Raw genomic sequence first — 14,419 nt, 5'->3', positions numbered from 1 at the left:
AGCCTGGCCTTGGCTGTGAGGATTCCCAGATTTCCATGGCAATGGGAGGCATGGACATGCTTCTTCCACCCCATCCAGCACCAGCCTGGTTTTGGCAGAGCTTCACCTTGTGTTTGGAGAGCTGCAGCTTGATTTTGTCAGGATCGTTGGAGATCTCCAGCTCTGAGTCCAGGTGATTCTCTGCATCCTCCAGCCAATCAATCAGCTTCTTCCAGGCTTCGTGGAACTGCAAGGCAACACAAGCAAGCCTGAAACTTCCCACTGCTGGTGTCCCCAGTCCCTCTGTGCTCCTGGCACTGGTGTCCCCAGTCCCTCTGTGCTCCTGGCACTGGTGTCCCCAGTCCCTCTGTGCTGCTGGCACCTCCTTGGGGTCTGCCACACCCTTCCCACACCCCTCACCTGCTTGGCTCTCTTCCTGGCATCATCAAGAGCCCGTCCCCGCTCCACCGAGCGCTGCACCACCTTCTCCCAGCGGGACTGGACGCTGACCAGCAGGTTCTTGATCAGCACCACGTCCTGCTTCTGGCTGAGGAACTTCAGCTGGTTGCCAGTCTGGTCCAGCTCGATGATGCGATCGCGGTGCGCGTTTACCTCGTTGGCGAACACCTGCCAGCAGCAAAGGGTGTGGGCGTGTCAGAGGGGATGGATGTGACCCCGAGGAGCCTCAGGAGAGGGGAGGATCCACCCTGGCTCCCTCCACATCCTGGAGATGGAGCCCTTGGGTACCTTGTGCTCGTCGATCTGGGCCAGCACTGCGGCCAGGATGAGGCTGGGGGGTGGTGCGATGTTCAGGCTCTGCTCAGCCAGGGTCAGCCAGTTGATGAAATCCTGCAGGGAGTTCTGGAAGTCCGTGGCCAGGGCCAATGCCTCCTCCAGCTTCGCCTGTGGCAGCGGGGAGGGAAGAGAAAAGAGAGGAAAAAACACAACACGGAGGGTGAGAGCTCTGATGCGCAGACAGAGGCAGCCTTTGTGTCCCTGCAGCAGGAACCTCATCACCCCAGCCCGGGAACGCCGCTGCTGTGCCAAGGGGAGGGGGCTGCGCTGAAAGGCAAGGCTTTCTCTCCAAACAAGAATGGTCCCTGAAAGAGGAGCCCTTCCTCAGCACAGCAGCAGCTGCGTCACCCTCAGCTTCCTGGGAAAGGGATCTCCGTGGGGACAGGGCTGGCTGGAGGGGGATGAGGTTCTGATGGCAGCAGCTGCAGATTTATTCTGGGCCCAGGCCACCACGGCCCTCGTTTTATCTCATCCCCAGCCAAAAGCTGAGGATGGAGTCAGCTCAGAGGAGGGTTTGGCTTGACCAACAAAGCCTGCCTTTGAGAGCTGCGGGAGGCTTCTTCCCACCTCCCTGAATTAACCCAAAACGCCATTTTCACCCTCATTTTCTGCGTGATTTTACCAATTCTGATGACTACAAAAAACACCCCGCTCCAACAGCTTGACACTCAGCACCACCTGAGAAACAGGCTCAACCTTCACAACCAAGGAAGACGGATTAAAAAAAAACCACCCCAAATCCCAAAAATCCCAAATTTTGTGGGAAAACAGGGAGCAGCTGCTGCCAGACCATGGGGCAAGGCTGGATGCATTTTTCCCTCGATGTTACCTTTCTCTCCTCCATCTTGGTGCTGACCAGGCACCATTTCTGCTCCAGCAGGGCCACGCTCTGCTCTGTCTTCGAGCTGGAGCCGGAGTCGTCGCGGTTGAGCAGCATCAGCCTCCCCTTGGCCAGCAGCTGGCTGTAGACATCCTCCTTGGCTTTGAGCTGGCTGTACAGCTCCTGCAAAGAGCCAGCAGCCAAGGGTTAGGCAGAGAAAAGCTCAGGGAGGGAACGTGTCGTGCTGCAAGGCTGCAGGTGATGGGAACATGAGGCTGGGAGGTGACAGCAGAGCGACACTTTGAGCTGGGGGAAGGTGGTTAAAGCATCCTGATGGTTGTTCCAGGCATCAAGAGCAAAATGAGCTGTAAGAGGAGACCAGAGCAGCCTGTTCTCCCCGTCACACACAGAAAGGAGAAGTTTTGATGCTGATTTTTGACAGGAACTTGCTGAATTAAAAGCATTTAAAGAAAAAAAAGAAAATAAAAAAAAGATCTCTCCTGAGAAATTACCATGTGGGCATTGAGCTGTTCCCGGGCAGTTTCTGGCAGACCTCCTGTGGGTTTTGAGGCCGACAATTGGCTCTCCATCCTCGTTAGCCACAGGAGGAAGTCTTCAATCTCACCATGGAAACCCTGAGCCTGTTGGGGAACAGAGAATCAGCCCTGGATCAGATGACATCAGGCACCATTGATCAAGTGCCAGGGGTAACGCTGGCTTTGCTCTGAAAGCAGATAAAGAGGCAGAGCTGGATGTGCCAGCGTGTTCAGGAGGGTGAAATAGTGTGTCCACAAGCCACAGGTGTGCCTGGTGCCCACTGCACTTCCAGGCAGGAACTGAACCACAGCAGTTACAGAAAAACTTCCATAAAAAAATCCCAGCGTCGCCCCAACTCTTTCCCCTCTTTCATTTCTCCCTAAAACAAAGGGGAAGTACCCCCCACAGCACAGTGGGGTATTCCCACTGCCTCTTCTGACCTGCTGGAGGGTGGACTGCAGCTGCTGCTCCCTCTCCTCTGTTTTCTGCAGCACTGATTCCCAGCAGGAGTTCAGCTTCTCCAGGCGGTTCCGCAGGCTGCTGGCATCATCCCCTGCACTCGACTCCAGCAGCTCATTCCCTGCTTTGTTCACTGTCTCCACGGTTGCTTGGTGGGCCAGGACGTCGTTCTTCAGCACCTGCACAAGATTGGGCAAAGCTTGGAAATCTCTCCTAAACGCCCTGCTTGCCCCCAGGGATCAAAACAGCTCAAATCCTTCGTGAGAAATGGAGTGCAGCCACAGAAACGGGCTAAAAATGCGCCTGGAGTGGGAAAATACTCACGTGGTGCTTTGCAAGCTCAACCTCGATGACTTTTGGGTCCCCATTGATGGGTTTTTGGGCATCCAGCAGCTCCTCAGTGTGGGTCAGCCAGGCCATCAGCTCTGCCAGGGCGTGCTGGAACTGGCCCAGCGCCAGCAGGGCGGCTTCCAGCTTGTGCTGGGCAAGGACAGGGATGGAAAAGGGGAGTTTGAAAGGGCTGGGGAGCACCAGAGCCAGTTTCACCCTGTGACAGCCCCAGGTGTCCCCTCTACCTGTCTGTGAGCAATTTTCTCGCCCAAGTTCTCCCAGAGGTGTTTGAGCTCCGTCAGTGGCTCCTTGATGATGTCTCTGTCTGTCTCATCCGTCGCCTTTTTTAGCATCAGCTCACCTTGGTGATTAAGCTTTTCCATCTCAATCTGCTGCTGGTAAACCTCCATTTTAAACTCCTGCCAAGACAAGCAGGACAGAAACCAGAGGCAGAGTGAATCACTGGAGCTGTGTGAGGGGAAGCAGCAGCGCAGAACCGCTCCCTGCCCTCCCAGGTACCTTCATCTCGTTCATCTGCTCCTTGACCGTGCTCAGGTCGGTGCCCACGGGGGACATGTTGCACAGTTTGATCACAGCGTTGTCCAGCCAGTCAAACATGGCCTGGAAAGAGCAAGGACAGCGTGAGGGAATGGCAAAGTGTCCCCCCTGCAGCCGGGCAGGGGATGAAGATGGTGCCTCCACCGCCCCACAGCCAGGAAACTCGTCTGTCAGGGCAGCTCTGTCTGTCCAGCTCCCTCTTCCTTCCCTCATCGTGCTGCTCCAAGCTTTGGGAAGGCAATCAAATATCTGCTCCTCCTCTGAGCTGCTGGTGGAGCCCAGGCTCCCTCAGAGCCCGCAGCCCCTCACCCAGGAGATGCTTCCTGCTTTAAGGAATGCAAATCCCAGCACAGCTCTGGGGAGAGGGCTCACAGTGCTGCTCCCAAGGCTCACCCAGTCCCCACCAGCAGCCCAGCCCCTTACTTGGAGTGTGTCTTGGTACTGCACAGCCGACTGCATGGCTTCCTCCAGCTTCTCCAGCCTCTCCTTCCACGTTTTGTTCAGGTTTTCCCAGGCGTTGTTCATCTGTGCAACACAAAACTCGTCAGGCTCCACAACCAGAGCTCCCACTTGCTCCCAACCTGATTTTCTCTGGAGGGGAAGCTCTCCCTACCTCATCAATGCTCTTTTTCACTTCTGGCTTCTCAGTCTCACCACAGGCAAAGATGAGATCGGTCCCCAGGAGGCGGATGAACTCCAGCTCTTCGTGCAAGCCGTCTGTCTCCTCCTTGATAGTCTGCAGAGGCACAGCCACAGAAGGAAAACCTTTTGGATCAAACCCTCTTCCAAAAGGTGACCCTCCCTGAGCAGGAGGGTCCTTCCTGCTCCAGCGCCCTGCACCTTGGCCAGGAGCCCAACTCCCAACCCCGAGAGCAGGCAGAGTGCTGCTGTTGAGATGGTCACACAGAACAATTCTGGAAATCATTTATACAATTTCAGAAGGCTTCTCTCATCTCTCTTTGTCTCAAGATTCCCAATTCTTGATTGTAACAGCATGGTGTCTTTTACACCTTCCCACAAAGTTTATGATTTACTCATGGGTTACAGCAGACCTATGCAGGGTTCTGTGGTACAAAGCAGTTTTCAGCTAACATCCAACTGCCCGTTTCTTTCATTTATCTTTTTCTTCCTCTCAGTTTCCATGTCAACAACCTTGGTAGAATTCCTTTTGGGGGTAAATGTGAACCTTATCAGCTTCTTCAGCCAACTCTTGCTGGCTCACAGACCAGCTGTCAGCCCCTTCCACAACAGAGAGCAGGTGGCCACTTCTGTCACCACCACCACCCTGCTCTGCTCCCACCTCTGGGACTAAAATAAGAACATCTGTATTTAGCTGTGAGGCTGAACTGTCCTGGCTGAAGATGTTGTTTACAGGAGAGTTTTGTCAATACAGGAGTGAGGGTTTTGAGGTTTAAAAGGTACAAAGCAGAGTTAGAACTGTTATGAAAAGGGAGCAGCAAGGCTAAACTTAGCAAAGCATAAAGAAACATCCCTGCTCCTCAAGGCCTGAGTCAACCCAAACCCACCTGAAGTGGATTTTGCCACTTGAAGCAACCAGCAACAGACAAATCCAAGCACTTATCTCTGCTCTGACCAAAATCTAAATATACTCTTCCCAAGGCAGCCAGCCTCTGGCTTGGGTTGGGAGCAGAGCCCTGCAAGCTTCCACATCACTCCAAGCGAGTGGGCACAGAGCTCTGACCACACAGAGCTCCCAAAACAGCAGCACATAATGTGATTTCAGGTGAAGGATATGTGAAATCCACTTCTGTTTTTATCCCTGCAGCTCCAAACTGCAATGGAAATAACTCTTCATAATCTGACTGCCTGCCTGCAAAACTGATTTACCTCTGGCCACAGCCATGAGCTAAGATCTTCCCAAGATAAGCTGAGGGCAGACAGACAAGCTCCAGACTGAGGAGCAGCCCCGTGGGCCTCACCTCTGCTGCTTCCACCTGCTGCTTGATGATGGAGGGGTCAATGCCTGGGCTCTCCAGGTCGTGGACAATGTCCTGGGTGTCCTTGATGGTTGTCAGGAGCGCTGCCATGTCGTACCAGAACTTCTCTGCGAGCTCCAGGACGTCAAGGAACTTCATCTCGCGTTCCTCAGTCCGAGCTTTGATGTCTTCCCAGAAGAAAACCATCTGGTCCAACTTGTCCTGGATGACTGTGGAAGGAAATTGAAGTATTCAGTGAAGAAGGAAACCTTTTGACAATGCAAGAGCGTTTTGAAAACACTCAGAAACAGCCAACAGAATATCCAGAGGGGAATAAAGATGGCCAGGGCTATCAGAGCATTAACTCTGAGGGACGTGAGAAACTCCAGCTTGCAGAAAAGCCTTTATTTATGTGCAAGCTCAGGGCAAATTTGCCCACACACTCTCCCTCCAACAAATCTCTGTTCTGGCCACCTCTAGCATGAAGTCCCTGCTCACTCAGTGCATGAGCTGCCTGTTGATCTGCCAAGGAAGGCGCCAATTAGTGCCAATCGTGCTGATGGGCGTTCTGTGCTGGGGGATGTCCCTCCCCTCCATCCGATGCTGAAGCGACATCAACAAATCCTGTCCCAGGGGCCACCAACAAGAGGCCAGCTGGGCTGAGAAGCCACAAATGCTTCTTTTCTCTTCTGACTGATGCCACTCTGTCTATTCCAGATGGAAGAGGTCGGTCCGTCCATCCATCCATCCATCCATCCATCCATCCATCCATCCATCCATCCATCCATCCATCCATCCGATTCATCCTTGGTCCTAAAGCCAGGAGAACCTCCCAAATCCATACAGAGGACTCAAACTTGGTCCTAAGTCTAGGAGAACCTCCCAAATCCATCCAGAAGACTCATCCTTCCTCCTAAAGCCAGGAGAACCTCCAGAAAACACCCCTGGGACATCAAAGCCTCCCCAGCAGCGACGGAGCCACGGTTTGGGGAGAAATTGGACACTGAAATCCACCTCGAGCTACCTTTGGCTGCCAGGTCCTTGTCTGCTCCCTGGGAGCGGGCAATGAGCTCTTCCCCACGGCGTTTGAGGGCCTCAAAGGAGGGCTGCAGCTTCTCCAGCTCCACGGTGGAGTTTTTGTTCTCGCTGATGCACTCCCGGATCTTGTCGACCTCGGCGGGGATCAGGGGCGGCAGCCGCAGGCGGGAGGAGAGGCTCTCCAGGGTCTCCAGCATGGGCTCGATCTTGTCGTGGAACTGGAGAGGAGCAAAGCCATTAGGGCAGGAGGGAGGGGACAAAGTGACACTGCAGAGCCACCAGCGTGAGCCACGGCCCCCCGAGCGCCACGCCGCCCTGGAGAGGGGACGGAGAGCGCCCGCGACAGCAGCAACGACACCTCTGCAGCAGCAATGACACCTCTGCAGCAGCAATGACACCCCTGCAGCAGCAATGACACCTCTGCAGCAGCAATGACACCCCTGCAGCAGCAATGACACCCCTGCAGCCTCCTGCTCACACCTGCCCTGCTCCAGCAGAGCCCACAGAGCCACCGCCAGCACTCGTCACCCAAACACGGCGGCGCCCGAAAAATTCGCTTTTTTTTGCTGCCGTCTCTGTTTTGGTGGCTGGGCACAAAAGCTCAGTGCTGGTTGAGGGAATAGCCAGGTAAAAAAATGCTGCTGGAAAAGCGCCCGTGTTTGGTGCTGATGGGAATCTCCATGTGGTGCAAGGCCAGTGGAAACCCATCCCAGTTTTCAGGATCGGCAGGAGCTGCATGCGGGTGGGGAGGAGCTGCCATGGAGCTGCGGCCTCAAAAGCAGAACCAGAAAGCCAGGAGTGAGAGAGGGAGGGGGTCTAGCAGGGTTCATTGCTGTTTTTTTCAGAGAGAAGTCAACTTTGGCCTTAAAGATCCCAAACTGTCTCTGCTGGTGGGAAGGACAGCTCAGCACTGGGGCTGCTCTTGTCCCTTTCCCAGTTCCAGAGCAGGTGCCCAGCAAATCCCAGGCTCTCCCAGCAGAGAGGGGCTGGGGCTCTTGGTGCAAAGTTGATCAGGACAGGCTGGCTCAGCCAACAAGCAGGAGCAAGCCAGCACATCCAGCTGGAGCAGTGTGAGCCCTTCCAAAAGCAAAACCTCTGCCCTGCAGGAAGCGTTCCCAGCAGAAGCTGAGACCAGGCAGCAACGCAACCAAAGCCAGCCCGAAAAATGTGATTCCAGCCCCACCCCCAGCATTAGATCTGAAGCAAGTTCTGCTGAGCTGTGCATGGACCAGCAATGAAAGTCTGGGTGTCAAATAGAACCAGGCCAGGGAGGGAAAAATGAACATCTGTGGAGGGGGGGACTGGCTTACCTCCGAAATCTGCAATGGTGGGGCGCAGTCAACACAAGAATGAAATGGGACCATGTGGGGAGGACGGGCACAGGCAGCAACACACACAGACAACACATTCCACAATGGGAGTGAGAGATGAGAGGGGAGGGGAATGTGGGGTGGGGGGGGGGGAAAAACTCGGAGTTAATACAAGTGCAAACCAAGAGAAGTGACTACACAATACAGGAATTAAGAAAATAAACACCCAGGACGTGACAAAAACCAACTGCGCTACGGTGACACGGGGTGAAATGGAACAAAAGCTGGGGGTCATCTACCCTCAGCAGCAGGAGCACTTCACCCTCTTTCTGGACTTCAGCACCTCCAGCCTCTGCCCTTCCTTTCCTGTTTCTCCTCCTGCACTCACCCACCTCCTCAGGAGATGCCCAGACCCCCATACAAAGCATCCCATGGCTGCTCACTGCACTCACAGCTTATCACAACTGAAAATTATCTCTTCAAGCTCATTCAAGAGGCCCTTCCAACCTTGGGTGGATGCCAGAGAAGCCCCTTTGAACCAGCATCATTACTGAGGCCGTAAAAATTTACGACCCTATTTACTGCGTGGAGCCTCAAACACCTTCTCCTCTGCTCCCACAGCCAGCAGGAAACCACCCTGGAGGTGCCTGACCACTTTATGCCTTATAAAGGGCTTTTACAGGGGGAATGAAACCACATTCCAGAGCACGTGGCTCTCCCAGGGGGCTGTGAGAGGAAGATTCACCTCCCTGGCATACCTGGGTGGACTGTGAGAACGCCTCGTCCAGCGCCAGGGCCCGCTGGCAAACCTCCTCCTTGATTTTGGCATACAAGGCTTCAGCCCTGGAGTATTTTTCCTGCACCATCTCCCCTTCCTCGGGGTTGAGGTCCTTGAGCTGGGGCCCAATTTTCAGCAGCTTGTCGATGTGAGGTTTGTGTTCAGCGATGGACTCTCTCAGTTGCTAGGGAATAGAGGGAGGGGGGGAAAAAAAAACCACATTTGTTTAGAAATCTGCTGCGAGCCCGCTGCCTATTTATTCCAAACAGCACTCCAAGAGCAGGGATGGTATCTGGGAGGAACTCACAGCCTGGATTTCATGCCCCAGCATCTGCCAAGCACATGGCACTCAGCTCTTCCCAACATGGCTATGGCACAGCGTCTGGCACGGGTCCTTCCCCAGCCTCTGACCCTCCCCACAGCTCCACAGGGGACCCCATTGGGAATTTTTTGCTTTGCTTTCTACCCTAAAAACACAAAGTGGGTTTTTTTTTTTCCTGCCACGAGCAGGAAGGAGATCCAACAGCAGCCAGGTTTCCTTGGAAGCAAGCTGAATTTTGGTAAGGAGTGCTCCAACATAACAAGGGATTTTCATGAGGCCCTCTTGCATAACACAAGCAAACTCCCCAAAAAGAATGGAAAAATGGAGGAAAACTCAGAAGAAAAAGGCGCTCTGTTGATGGACAGGAGGTGCAAACTCTGCATCCCCTTACCCTCATGTCATCCTGCTGCTGCCTGAGCTGCTCGTGGTCGATGGCTGGGGGTGGCAGCTGGGAGATGAGGGCTTGGGTCTCCTCAATCCAGGGGTTCAGCTCCTCGTAGGTCTCCCAGAACTGGTTGACCAGGACCTGGGCACGCTCCAGGCGGGCGTAACGCTCCGAGTTGAGCTGGCTCACAGCCTCATACTGCTGCACCAGGGACTCGGTTTTCTCCTAAAAAAATTAGGGAGGAGAGTTATGGGGAGGGATGCAAAAGGGCCCAGGAAAAGGGCCAGCTCCGTGCTGTGAGCTGGAAGAGAAAGGAGGTGCCTTTGGTGGCCTTCCACGTTGTAATTCCAATTAAAGCAGCCTCGGGAATCTCCCCCTCCCCATCCCCAAACCTGGCAATAAAAACAGGCAATAAAGGAGAGTCATAAATGTAAAGAGATTTCTGCCAATGCTGGTGGGAATTGCTAAAGATGGAGTGATTTTAAACTCCCTCAGCCCGTGCAAGGGCTGAGGATTGGCCCCTCTGCCCTCTCTGTTGCAGTCAGTAGCAGAGGGGGCTCACCTGGAGAACAGCTTTTTGTTCCTCACCACAGGTGCCAAAGATCTCGTGGCGCTGGCTGAACAGCTCATCCATGGAGTCTTTGTGCCGGATGATGTCGATGGAAAACGCCTGCAGGAGGAGAAAGGGGAGAGCTCAGAGCTGAGCCCAGCCTCCCCCCAGCCCATCCACAGCACCCTCCTGCCAAAGAGACCCTGCAAAACTCAGTGCAAGCATTCTGTGGCAAGCTGAAAGTCTGGCTGGGGATGCAGATTCCTGCCTGTTTTCCTCATCTACACCGACTTCTCTCTTTCAAAAGCTCTCAAAATTAGGTATAATCCACACCCAAGGTCCTCAGTGGAAGAAAAGCTCCATCATCCATTTGTTAGTGAATGTTATCCCACAAAATGATGCTCTCCAGAGCTGCATCCACCAATAACTTTGCCATTCCCAAGGTCCACGAGATTAACAGCGGGAAGCTGAGCTCAATTTAACTTAATGCTCGATGGTTCAGTCCCCCCTCTCTTATAACACTGTCTTATTTTCCTTTTTTTCCTTTAATTTTAAATCCAATAAGCCTGTGTGCTGCTCTGATTGCCCAGGCAGAGGGAAGAAAAGGGCCGTTTATTTCAAGTGCACGTTCTTTCAGGCATGAGCTCATCTCAAAGATACTTAGGAAAAAAAAAAAAAACCAACCCCAACCCCTCCAGCACCTCTTTGTTCCACGTCTGGCTGCTGGGAGGGAACTGTGGAGTCCCTCACTGCAGGGAACAATGAGCAAAAAGCAAATGGAAACCACCCTCATTAATCAATAGATACATTTCTCTGAACCCTTCCTGCTGCCAGCTCCGGTGAGACCCTGGCAGAGCTTGCTCCACAAGGAAAGGCTGCCATGGGAGCAGCTCTCCCAAGGGAGACCAAAGCAAAGCACCCATCAAGCCCTAAAAGGCTCCTGTGAACAGACAGGAAGCTTTTTCCTTGGGCAGCCCAACACTTGGATGATTTAGAGCAATTTTTTCCTTTGTTGTGTTTTTTTTTTCCCTTTCACATCTCAAGGACAAGTGCTGCATCTCTCCTGCTGCTCTGAGCTCAGCACTGCACACCCCAGGGTAAAGCTGCTCCCCAAAAATGCATCCCATCACCCAAACTGGACCACCCCTCCTTGGTTTCCACCCCCCAGGACCCACCAGGGAGGGCACACAGACCTTCTGCACCTGCAGCTGAGCCGTTGTCTGGTCCTGCTCCAGGCGGATGGGACCCAGAGCCATCAGCTTCCTCTTGGTCTCAGCCACCCAGGCCAGCTCTGCATCAGCTGCCTGCTCATACTGGCACAGGGGAGAGGAGGGGCAGGGGTCAGTGCTGGGCACACGGGGAGCTGGGGACAGTGGGAATGACAGAGGGACCCAGCAGGGACAAACACCCCACCCCAGTGTGGGGAGAAGGGGACACTGGGGTGGGGCTCAGGTTTTGTGGCTCCTGCAGCTGGTTTTGGGGCAAGCTGGAGCAGCCACCTCTCCCTGCCTGCAGGGAAAGGGACATCCCTATAAACAGGAGCATTTCCTTTGCTCCTCCAAGGAGAAATGACTCCATGGAGTGAGGCCAGGTATTCCCAGCACTCCACAGCCCCCAGTTGGTGCAGGACAAGCCTTTCTGAGGAGGACTGTTGGCCTGGAACAAATCCCTGTGCTCTCCCAGTGGGGGATGATGTTTTCCCAGCTTTGACAGTCACCCCTCACCAGTTTCACACATCCACATCAGCCCTGCAGGCAGAAGCTCACAGGCAGGATAACACAGTGCTGCTACAGAGTTATCCCATCCCAAAAACCACACAGCAGGATGGGTCAGCCACCATCCCTGCTGCCTCAGCTGCTGCTGGGCTCCATTCCTTGGCATTCCTGATGGGATTTACCCTTTGTCTGCCTGTGCTTGCCACCCCTCCCACTGCCACGGGTGATGAGCAGTGCCTGGCTGCTGGCTCCTGCTCTCCCCAAGCAAACCCTGCAGGGGCTCTTCACTCACCTGCTGAGACCTCTGAATAGCAGCATCGATCTCCTCCACCCTCTGCCTGATGGTGTCACTGACCAGCTTGTAGCGCTCGTTGGTGTCCGACACCAGCTTGTCCAGCCCCTCCCGGGCTCTCCAGGGAACCAGCTCCAGCAGAGCCCTGCTCACCTCGTTCACCGTGTCCAGCACGAGCCTGTGCTCCATCACCTCCTTCTTCAGCTCCTGTGGAAGGCACCCATGCACGTGTGTCCTTCCCAGCTCCTCCCCAGCCTCCCAAAGCAGAGAACAACCCGTCCCCGCTGCTCTCCCACCTTTTGCCGCTGCTGGAACTGGGGGATCTGCTCTCCAGCAGGGGATTGTGCCCCGCTGGAGGCCAGCTCCTCCTCCACCTTGCTCATCCACCCAGTGAGCTCCTCGTGGGTGGACTGGAATTTGGTGGCCAGCTGCCGGGCCTGCTCCAGCGTGCGCAGAGCCTTGGAGCTGGCGGCGGTGATGTCGGAGTAGCGGGTCTTGATTCCGTCCAGCTTCTCCTGGATCAGCAGCACCTCCTCCCCTGCAGCAGGGGGAAAATGATGCTGGGCTCTGGGGGCTTCAGGAGCCACCCCTGGAGGCTTCAGGAGACACTTTGTCTGTCCCTTCCCCTTTTAATTTCAGCCTCACTTTTCTTTGTATTGGTGCAACTTCAGCCTGTTTTTACTAAGAGCTGACATCTTCCACCAGCATAACATCCACCTCATCCCTGGGATGGGATGGGATCCATGGGATGGGATGGGATGGGATCCATGGGATGGGATGGGATGGGATCCATGGGATGGGATGGGATGGGATCCATGCGATGGGATCCATGGGATGGGATGGGATGGGATCCATGGGATGGGGTGGGATGGGATGGGATGGGATCCATGGGATGGGATGGGATCCATGGGATGGGGTGGGATGGGATCCATGGGATTGAGGGGATCCATGGGATGTGATGGGATGGGATGGGATCCATGGGATGTGATGGGATGGGATCCATGGGATGGGATGGGATGGGATCCATGGGATGGGATGGGATGGGATCCATGGGATGGGATGGGATGGGATGGGATCCATGGGATGGGGTGGGATGGGATCCATGGGATTGAGGGGATCCATGGGATGTGATGGGATGGGATCCATGGGATGTGATGGGATGGGATCCATGGGATTGATGGGATGGGATCCATGGGATTGATGGGATGGGATCCAAGTGGGCTGCAAAGCCTGGTTTTGTCACAAGCCCCAAAGCCACCCCAACTCAGTTCTCATCAACGTGTCACAGCTCCAAGAAAAAAGGGTCAGTTCACCCCTCGCTGCTGTTTCCAAGAGGACACAGAGCTGCCTGCCAAATCCTTTGTAATCACTCTTCCTGCTCCACAGCTCCCACAAGGACACAGGGCTGTACATCTGCTCTGAGCACACCACATCTGAAGGAAACGCAGCGCCCCGACCTCTCTTCCCACTCATAAACATAAACTCACACCCACGTGGCAACAGCCACAACTGCTCAGTCTGGGAAAGCAGTATTAGGAGAGGGCTGGGGGTATTTTTAACCTCTTTACCATGTGATTTAGCAGCTGGCTGCAGTGAGAAAAGCCTCCCTCAGCACTGAGCATCCCCACAGCAGCAGTGGGAATCACCCGCTCCCCAAGCTGGGAGGTTGGGATTTTGGGACCAAGCAAATCCTAAGCTGGAGTGTTTGTGGCTTAGCATCCAAGCCTGGATGCAAACCAGCTACTCTGGGAGTTTCCAAAAGGAAATGAAGACCTGAGGGAGAAAAGTCTCCACCCAACAGAGCATGGACTTCCCAAGGAAAAGCATGTGGATGATGGATTCCTAGACCCCCCACATTTCCCAGAGCGTGCCAAGATCTCCTCTGTGTTACCTGTGGTTTGCTTCAGGAGAGCTTGTCCATTTCTAATGGCTTGGTCCACGTTCTTCTTCCTGTTCACAATTTCCTCATTCAGAGCCTGAAGAAAAAGGCAAATGTGGGTTATCCTGCTGCAGGCAGGTCCCTGTGTCCTGCCAGTCAGAGATGCTGTGGGGAACATGAACTTCCTTACTGAGCACAGGCAGGCTGGACAACCCCTCTAAAAACTGTCCAGTCATCTTGCTATGGGAATTATTTTTGGGACTCAAAGGCCCAAATCTCAGAGCAAACCCAACCCAACCCCTTGGATCTGTGTCACCAAAGGACTCGCCCTTGTATTAGACAGAACCTCACTCTTGAAAAGAGCCTGCACAGCCCCAGGGAGCGGATGCAGAGGCTTCCTCAGTGGCCAGCCCAGCTCCAAAAACCCACCAGCCTTTTTTCCAGCTCTCAATTTTGGGAACAGCATCCAGCTTTCTGAAGGCACAGGGTGGCCAAGCTGGCTCAGACACTGTTCACAAATCAAACGAACCATTTGAAGTTCCCCCGCCTTGAGAAACCCATTTTTTCTGGGGGGGGGGTGGCCCCCACAATTGTTTACAACACATGAAATCTCTTTACACTCCTCTCCAAGCCGCAGCAGATTCGCAAAATTAAAATCAGGCCCCAGAAACATAAACAAAACCAGCTAAAACGCAACAAAACAAACACAAACATGGAATGAAATTAAAAAATAAA

The 14,419-nt window shown here is 54.1% G+C and overlaps 1 protein-coding gene across 8 annotated transcripts in view; it reads right to left on the bottom strand.

The window, feature by feature from the left end:
* Positions 1-14,419, bottom strand: part of MACF1 (microtubule actin crosslinking factor 1) — a 131,661-nt gene that overhangs the window by 15,026 nt on the left and 102,216 nt on the right. For all 8 annotated transcript variants that reach the window (XM_084222735.1, XM_084222739.1, XM_084222741.1 and 5 more), the window contains 20 exons: positions 13,697-13,781; positions 12,102-12,343; positions 11,806-12,012; positions 10,992-11,111; positions 9,811-9,918; positions 9,255-9,473; positions 8,522-8,725; positions 6,440-6,671; positions 5,419-5,645; positions 4,092-4,214; positions 3,902-4,003; positions 3,440-3,541; positions 3,166-3,339; positions 2,915-3,070; positions 2,572-2,769; positions 2,107-2,235; positions 1,604-1,777; positions 727-882; positions 400-606; positions 107-226 (listed from right to left, as the gene is read on the bottom strand). In XM_084222735.1, the coding sequence (XP_084078861.1) occupies positions 107-226; positions 400-606; positions 727-882; positions 1,604-1,777; positions 2,107-2,235; positions 2,572-2,769; positions 2,915-3,070; positions 3,166-3,339; positions 3,440-3,541; positions 3,902-4,003; positions 4,092-4,214; positions 5,419-5,645; positions 6,440-6,671; positions 8,522-8,725; positions 9,255-9,473; positions 9,811-9,918; positions 10,992-11,111; positions 11,806-12,012; positions 12,102-12,343; positions 13,697-13,781 (3,285 nt within the window). The remainder of the gene's footprint in view (positions 1-106; positions 227-399; positions 607-726; positions 883-1,603; positions 1,778-2,106; positions 2,236-2,571; positions 2,770-2,914; positions 3,071-3,165; positions 3,340-3,439; positions 3,542-3,901; positions 4,004-4,091; positions 4,215-5,418; positions 5,646-6,439; positions 6,672-8,521; positions 8,726-9,254; positions 9,474-9,810; positions 9,919-10,991; positions 11,112-11,805; positions 12,013-12,101; positions 12,344-13,696; positions 13,782-14,419) is intronic.

The sequence above is a fragment of the Fringilla coelebs genome, assembly GCF_963513975.1.
Source record: "Fringilla coelebs genome assembly, chromosome: 28".
NCBI lineage: Eukaryota > Metazoa > Chordata > Aves > Passeriformes > Fringillidae > Fringilla > Fringilla coelebs.
This window is presented reverse-complemented; position numbering and strand designations above follow the sequence as displayed.